At 40.0% G+C, this 9017-nt stretch overlaps 1 protein-coding gene across 1 annotated transcript; it reads left to right on the top strand.

Moving 5' to 3' along the window:
* The first annotated feature begins 1402 nt into the window (after nucleotides 1–1402).
* Nucleotides 1403–7317, top strand: LOC124143464 (galactoside alpha-(1,2)-fucosyltransferase 2-like). The gene is made up of 2 exons (XM_046512449.2): nucleotides 1403–2020; nucleotides 5183–7317. Exons 1-2 carry the CDS (start codon nucleotides 1981–1983, stop codon nucleotides 6460–6462), a joined length of 1320 nt encoding a protein of 439 aa, XP_046368405.2. The 5' UTR covers nucleotides 1403–1980; the 3' UTR covers nucleotides 6463–7317.
* The last annotated feature ends 1700 nt before the right edge of the window (nucleotides 7318–9017 follow it).

Genomic DNA, 9017 nt, shown 5'->3' with positions numbered 1-9017 from the left:
CAATTATATGTATGTATATCAATACCAAACATACCATTATCATACATTTGCTACAATGAGTGAGTGAGTATGGTTTTACGCCGCTTGTAGCAATATTCCAGCAATATCACGGCAGGGGGCACCAGAAATGGACTTCATACATTGTACCCATGTCGGGAATCGAACCCGGTTCTTCGGCGTGACCAGCGAACGCTTTAACCACTAGGCTACCCGACCGCCCTCATTTGCTACAAATATGGACCCGAGATAGGAAATGTCCACATCACCCTAATGCATGTGTTGATTGTTAGAAGCGACCAAATTGGATCAGGCAGTCAGGTTGGTTGACTTGGTTGATGTGTTCGTAAACGTTTTTCGTCTTCGTAGACGTTGTTCATCATTTTAGTCACTGGTTTGTCTGGTCCAGGCACGAATATTCACCGTCCGGTGGGATACATCTGTTCAATTGCTGGCTGCGGCCATAAACAACATTCACTATATCACTGAAGCTAACCCTCCGTTTACCGTCCCAGCTGTAGCTATTTACAACAGCTTGTTGTTTTACGCCGCACTCAGCAATATTACAGCTCTATGAAGGTGGTCTGTAAATAATCGAGTATGGACCTGACAATCCAGTGATTGACATCATGAGCATCGATCTACCTTATTGGAATACGATGACGTGCATCAACCAAGTCAGCGACCCTGACCACCCGATCCCGTTAGTCGTCTCTTACGGCAAGCATAGTCGCCTTTTACGCCAAGCATTGGTTGCTGAAGACCTATCCTGCCCCGGATCTTCACGGGGACCTTGAGGAAACGAACCGCCTCCTTCATGTACATGTCATTTAGAGTAATCACTATGTTTTACTTTAGAAAAAAGTAATACATGTTTGTGTCATGTTTTCGTTTCCATTCCTTAAAATATTATTAACATAATATAAGCTTAAAAACGATTTTAGGATTATACTTGTATTTGAAGAAAACCGTTGACGCCAGAAAACTTAATAAATGCGGAAATGTGTAAATACTGCCCCTTAAAACGATTTCAAACGAAAGACTAGTTGCACTGACTTTATGTGTGACCTTGCATCATAATGCGTTGCACAATAATGTTTAAAAAAAGACTATTATCTGCCATATACGATATCTCGACACAGACTATACCCTTTAAAACTCACACACACATACACATAATCAGTCACGAAGTAGCGTATTGCTTAATATACTCATTGTGATTATTATTATCAGATCTATGTACGGGGTGCCTTTGCTTTTTTAAATTTTGTCTTTTGTTGACACCAACACACTGTCATATCAGCTAGTACATACAAAAGACGACTATATATGCTTGTCGTGAGGGGCGACTAACGGGATCAACAAACAAACAAACAAACTCACTCACCCACTCTCTTACTCAATCAGCCCGGACTTTTTCCCCCGTCGTAGGATCTCTACGCATGGGTGGACACCACGTCGTCCCTTGTAACATCAACCACGTCTTCAAAGGCATGCCTCATGTCGCTTTAGCGAGAAAACCTGTAGCTTTAAATGTCGCTCTGGAGAAAAGACACCTCCATCACTGCCTACTGGATGCCACCGAGTGATATTCAAACGCAGGATGAAGTAACAGCTAAATAAACGACACAGTGGAATAATATTTCTGACGCGAAGCAAGTGTTTCAACGTCCAGGTAGGACTTAGAGAACACCAGCCACGTTATGCACGATGCAAGCCTCGCTATGGGATGAAGCGCTGTGAGAGGTCAATAGCTGTCTCCAACTGCGACCTGACACTAAGATGATAACCATAATCGTATTGTTCGACTGCATAAGGATGTCCAGGTATTTGTACTTTGACACTGTATCAGCCATTCAACAGGTGCACGATGACAGACTGAATCACGATCGGGAACGGAGAGTATGTCGCAAGCAATTCAGGGAGGACTTGGGCCAATATTCTTAGTGAGTTGGTGATCAAGTGTTGAACCTGTTCAGGACAATGGCGATCTGGCGCAAATATGGTATATCAACAGCTAAAAGTAAGTACCTCCAGGATTGCTGAGAATGTTTGTGTTCAATATACCATCTTAGTGTCAGGTAGTCAGATCTTGACTGATTGAGGTCATAGACTGGCTCTTGTCTTCTCATAGTTATGATAACGCTGATGGAGAGGACGTTTCTCTACATTCATAACAGATCACACATTTCAAAAAGGTGATCGCACAGGTCAAAACGTGGCGGTATTACCCCCTGGATGCCAGAGGGACATATATGTCCCTCCTCTACAACCCCCGCTTTGAAGTCGAATAAAATTTAAAATACATCAGCCACACAAATACACTTCACAGTTTTGAATAAGGTGGGAAATTTCCTGCTCTGTGATATAATCCACTGGCATTTTAGGCCAAGCATAAGTACTGAAAATGACCTCTGAAAATTAGGTACATCGTAAAAATCGCCATTTTTTACACATTGCTAATTCACCACTCACGGCGTTGTTTACAGCATGTTTTGAAATCTAAATTTCGGATATTTACTCGGAGAAATGAATTTCAAAAATAGAATATAAGTAATCACGGGTATCTGTCTTTTATGAAATCACCAATGATCATTCCAAAACGTCTCCGATAACCCTACAATCGTTTCGAATGTTTTAGAAAATGCGCAAACACGATCGCCGATGTGAACTTTCCGCCATATTGGATAGTGTTTACAAAATCACGTTTCAGGTACACCGGTTTTGAGGCGCCTGTAACATCACGTATATTTCAAACTTAGCTGCGATACATACATCCTTGGATTCCTCATACATTTTAGAATCAAATAACCAATGGTCTTTGTCACCAATACAAAGTGCCTAGATGAAATCAAGCAAAACAAATTAGGTGTGAAAACGAACGCTGTGCTCGAAAAACTGCACATGGTTGAAATGTAAACAAAGCAAAATTCAGATTTTACACAGTGTAGCATTTTCTCATATTTTGAGCTGTCCATTCGTCTATTTGTTCAAGATATTGACTCAACATTTTCAGAATATGCATGGAAAGAGAATCGTAGGAAGAATTAGGGAATTTAAAATAGATACATTGCAATGATTTGATATTTTCTACAGAAATTGTCAAAGTTATCGTTCTGTGTGACGCCATGACTGACGCAAAATCACGCACAATGACAAAGGTATTTGTCGGAACTTCTGACTATTTCCGTTGGTTTCAATGAAAAATATAACAACAAATAACAATACATAGATTGTCAGAATGTTTCTGATTACTTACATGTCACATTTATGTATATACGATCCCTGAATCAACGAAAGTCCCCTCGCAAAATCCCGCCTATTGATGACAGTGAACACGCCATTTTGTAAGAGTCGGTCACCGGTAGTGATGTCATACGTCAACATTGTTGTACATATTTGGTAATTTCTTTGAGGTGAAGGTCCTTGAATGAGAGTGCACACGATCATTGTATCACGCTGTTTACAGTTTCAGTTACGATGTAGATTTTGCATTTTTTCACACAATTAATTAACTTTGGATATTTGTCAATGTTCAAAATGATATCATACGTACATATAGGCCACACCATGTATGAACGAACCTTTGATAATCTGTTTGTTTAAACATTGTTTACATAAGAATGTATAGGTTTATATAGTGTCAAATACGATATTTCTTTCCTTTAGTTTGTTTTGTTGTTTCCTTTGGACAAGTGTTACAAGATGAAGTGTAAATGTAACTGCAGCATGAACGTACTCTTGGGATGTGTAATAGTCAATATTATAAGTTCATATAACCAATGTCCATGAATAGCCGTATCATTTTATTTTATAACTAAAACTGAATATATTACTTTCACAAAATGGATAATATGTTTCGTTAAAATATATGCACACATTTCTCAATTGAATCGTTTTTTATGTCGTTTGATATACAGAACAGTGATATCTAACGATTCGCCAGGTGCGCGTTTGTCACAAACAATTTACGAATTATTCCTCTCGTTTTGCATAATATTATCAATGGGTTCATTCTTTTTTTTCAATATTGTGAACACAGGATATTAAACTGTTTACTTTATTTCTCCAGGAATTGTAAAAACTATAAAAAAATAAAACCCATGCCAGGTACCCGCGCCGTTTGTTCAACCTTATACGATTATCCTGATAATTCTATACCAATAGAGCTTTCTTCGCATCTTTTATTGTGTAATTCTGAGACAAGATGAAGAGAAATAATAACATAATAATGAACAAATATATGTCCAATATTGAATATAATTTTGGTTGTTTTGAAATATTCTTTTGGGTATTTCATTACGTAAATTGATGCCAAACAGGTGCGTGTCTTGTCCAATTAAGATACACGATAAACTATCTAAGTATTTACATATTCAAGACATTATTTACTTGGTGAGAGCAGTCATTTTATGTTGTGTCGAAAAAGCGTCAAATTACGTTCCAACACATTGAGATGTTCCATACCATGAACGAAAATTAGGGGAGATATTATTAATCAAAATACCAGTGTCGTCTTTTTCCGACGTTATCAAAGACATAAAACCAGCCATGACGTCAAAAGGAATGGTGTTATTGTTAGGGTATTTCATTAAATTTGATGATAAGGCTTGTGCTCCATTAATAATGATGCAACATTAGTCAAATTACACTTACACAATCAGGAGAATGTTGGAATCTAAGGACTAAGATATAGGTAAGATAAGGCCATCCATTTCTCTATTACCTCCTCTTTATTAGTGAGTGAGTTGGGTTTAACGCCGCTTTTAACAGTATTCCAGTTATATCACGCCGTGTCAGCTTAATGTGGGAGGAAAGCCCGAAGTTATGCAGGTCTCAGACGTTAACCACTTCGGTGAAACCCACGAGCACCCCATTACCCCCTGTTGTGGCGCAGCTTACGCAAGATATAAGGGTGCCGACCCGTGAAGATCCGGGGTAGAATACGTCGTATGAGGCGACTTACGGGATCGGATGGTCAGGCTCGCTGACTTGGTTGATGCATGTCATCGTATCCCAATTGCGTGGATGTCAGTCACTGGATTGTATGGTCCAGACTGGATTATTTACAGACAGTCGTTATATAGTTGGAATATTGCAGAGTGCAAAACAAAACAAACAAATAAGAGTACCGATTAAAGGCTAATTTGTTGTTTTACACTCATGCGTTGTGGTTTTTTTTCAGAGGCGTGGCTCTTCGTCGCCATCTACACAATAATAGTGCTTACAGTCTTCCTAACAATACCAACAGATAATTACTTATATTTTGCTCTTGGTGGAAAACAAACGCTGCAAGGTATTAAGAACGATTCCACTGGAGTGTCGACTGAAAATGTAACCAAAGCCGACAAGTTCTTGGCTTTGGGAAGAGACAGCTCCCTAACGATGGGTGACGCTACAACGCCATATAGCAGTGGAACATCCAGCGTAACTGCAACAACCATAGCAGCAGCAGCATCAACTCTTACACCAGGCACATACAGCGGTGGAGCATCCAACGTAACTGCAACAGCAGCAGTAGCAGCAGCAGCAACTCTTACAGCAAACCCATACAGTGGTGGAACTTCTGAATCACCGGAACCAAAGTGCAAAGGCCCGGATCGTGACCTCATCCACAATAACAACATGTTCCTGTGCTGTATGCCATTGGGTGGTCTCGGGAACCACATGTTCGTATACGCCTCGTGTTATGGGTTCGCAGCCTATTACAACCGGACGTTGGCGTTCCCTAAATCCAGCATGCTGACGAAGTACTTCAAGCTCAAGGCCCACCTCATACAAGACTATTGTGCATGTGACTCCGCCACGTTTCATCTCGAGAAGATAAACTGTGGCGAGGATTCAAAGCTTTGGAATTTATCCACGAAAGGAAATATTAAGATTGGGTATTATCTACAGTCATGGAAATACTTCGGGAATGTAATAGAGGATATTAGGCGACAGTTTACTTTTTCTGAAACGACACTTGCTAAGGCTAGAGACATCATTAGCAAACTAGCATCTGAACACCAACAACGTACAAAGAGGTTATATAGGGTAAAACCCGTTTTAGTTGGGATACATGTACGACGAGGAGACATTGATTCAGAGGAACGTTTGGTGAAATTCGGCTATGAACTAGCAACACCTGCGTTCTTCTCTCACGCCATGGAGTACTTTCGGAAGAAGTACGTGAATGTCTTGTTTGTTGTGTGTTCTTTAGAAATGCGTTGGACAAAGTGGTACGTGGCCGGTGACGACATCATCTATGTGGAAGGCAACGACTTCGTCATGGATTTGGCTGTCTTAATTAGCTGTGATCACACCCTCACTTCTGTGGGAACGTATAGTTGGTGGGCCGGTTTTATGAGTCGTGGGGAAACTGTTTACTATAAATGGCCTGCTAGAGAGGGTTCAAGCCTGAGGAAGCAATTCTCAGCAAATTATACTGATTATTTCCTGCCAGAATGGGTTGGTTTGAAATAGGATTAGATACACTGTAAATAAAAGTGTGTGAGTGAATAGAGGGTTCAAGCTTGAGGAAACCAGTCTTTACGAATTCTACTGATTATTTCCTGTCAGAATGGATTGGTTTGAAATAGGATTGGATACACTGTAAATAAAGTGTGTTAGTAAAAAGAGGGTTCAAGTTTGAGGAAACCAGTCTTTACGAATTCTACTGATTATTTTCTTCCCCACTTGATTAGTTAGAAATAGGACCGGATACACTGTGAACGTTAAGCGTGTGCGTGAGTTTGGTTTCACGTACTATTCCAGTCATTTTACGGCGGGGATACCAAGAATACCCATGTTAGAATCGAACCCGACGTAACGAGCGACTACTTCAACCGCTAGGCTACCTCCTCGTCGTCCATAAGCATGTCCTTCTGATGAAGGTTCATCGAATATTTGTTTTTTTTTATTCATGATTAATCCAATTTATGAAAAAAAGAAATTATATGAAAATGTATTTGAACGAGTTTTGGTCTCAAAAGCTAGTAATGGCTGGAAAAAGTTTTTATAATATATTATATAATATATATTGGTTCATTTTCAATGAACACTTTGTGACACGTTACAAAACTATATCTTTTCCTCGTATCTTATACTAGAGAGGAACTAAAATTGTTGCTCTGATATCTGTCTGTGCAGTGACCTCGTAAATGCTGTTTAAAGCAACAGTCAACAATACTCGCGTTATGTCATGGCGGCCTGTAAATAATCGAGACTGGACCAGAGAAATCAGGAGTTGTCGTCCTTGTTGTATTTCAGTGACGTCTTTGCGTGTCAGCAACATATAGGAAGCGAAACCTGAATAAATCGTTCACAGGATAAACTGAATGTTCTTGTTTGGGTTCTTCTAAGACTTTTAAACAAAGCCCCTCATGGTATATTCTCCCTGCAGTGTTTTATTGTTCGATTAACAACGACAACGAGTCGTTTACTTCTGTTGTGAGATATCAACATTATGTACATCCTCTTTAGAGATGGTGATAAAATTACAACCTTTAAAAATATTTACCCGTATTTAAATAATGATGACCCCATCAATTGAATCCGACCTCGCCCAGGTGGGTATTTTCCGCCTATTCTCACAATCCCGACGATTACCTGTGGTTAATCTCTCAGTGACGATTGTCATATCTTTCCCAATTTTGGATGCGATCGTTCGGCCAACACGTTTATCTGCGTCGCCTAGCTACATCTATGGGGAACAACTCACTAGACACTCCCCTCTCGAATATAATCTCAATATAAGACGTCATCAAGTTGCGAGCGCATGTTCGAATCTCCAGAAATGACGTCATGGTAGAACAATGTTTTATCGTGAAATAAACCACACTTGGATTCTTTCGTTATTGTGTTTTACGATTTATCGCGTAGCTATCTTATATTGGATGTTCTTGTTGAGTTTCTCTTAAGGCCTTTGTAAAAAAGAACCCAGCCCTAACACCCCAGTCCTACCCCAACCACCTCCGAGTACATAACCATCATCAGCATTTGGCATTATCAGCAAATCAATAACAATATCGACACAGATATCGATGTAGATTGTTTCTGAATCCGTCTTTACATCCCACGAAAAAATGAGAAATGAAAATGTATTTTACTGTTTACCGGGATTCATGAAATCTGTCGTCTGCGCGCTTGACACAAGAGTGCTCTCCCTTTGCTTAATATGTTTTTACGGCGCTTCAATGAGACTTCGTGTTTTTATTAATCATAACAATAGAGCGGCAGCCCAGAGCACTTTGGTCAAACGAACAAGGTACCAATATCCGAACACTGGAACATATTCATATATGGATGTCTGCCGGGGAGCCCCTGCTGCGTGTGGCCCCTGGCCCCCCAAAAGAAGGGGCCATTCAAGGGCTGGATCAAACATTGGAGGTACCACGTGAAAGTAAGTGTAAATGAACTGGTACATCTCACAGAGTACAGAATGGGCCACGCCAGACAAATCTTCCTCTGCAAAAGGCCTGCCAGACACCCCCAAAGAGGGTCCCAAAATTTGGGCTGGGTTAAACATTGGAGGTACCACATGAAATCAACATAAAATGAACTATTTCACTCTACTTATTACAAAATACCCATTGCCTGACACATCCTCTTCTGCATAAGGCCCGCTAGACACACCCTCACCCCACCCCACACAGTTGACCCTCTGTAATCCCAGTGTGCATAATGAAACATTGGACATCAGCTCTGAGAGTCAACAGATGGTCAAATTTATGTTTTGTTCTTAAAGATGGGAGGATTTTATTGAGATAAAAATCACGTATTTATAAAATCAGGTCTCTGAATACTAGTATTGATATCATAGATTAGGCCTATCGTTGAAATGTAATAAAAAAAAGGCATGAATCTGATTCTTGTGAATATATATCTGATCACCTATGAAGTCCTCAAAGCCTGCTATAGCCTGATAGCTTGGCTATGGATTCCTACAAACCCAAACATGCTTAGGTAGTCCTCAAAGCCTGCTATAAGAATGGTAAATGACAGTCCCTAATACCATTTGGAAATCTTTTGGTGATAAT

Source organism: Haliotis rufescens, unplaced genomic scaffold (assembly GCF_023055435.1).
Source record: "Haliotis rufescens isolate VD_foot unplaced genomic scaffold, xgHalRufe1.0.p SCAF_8, whole genome shotgun sequence".
NCBI lineage: Eukaryota > Metazoa > Mollusca > Gastropoda > Lepetellida > Haliotidae > Haliotis > Haliotis rufescens.
The sequence above is the reverse complement of the archived record's forward strand: the minus strand, read 5'-3'. Positions and strand labels throughout refer to the sequence as shown.

Bases quoted from the DNA above. Each gene is read 5' to 3' on its own strand.
- LOC124143464 (XM_046512449.2), top strand. From the start codon at position 1,981: ATGGCGATCTGGCGCAAATATGGTATATCAACAGCTAAAA. The intron at 2,021-5,182 runs GTAAGTACCTCC...GTTTTTTTTCAG, and splicing joins TGGTATATCAACAGCTAAAA to AGGCGTGGCTCTTCGTCGCC.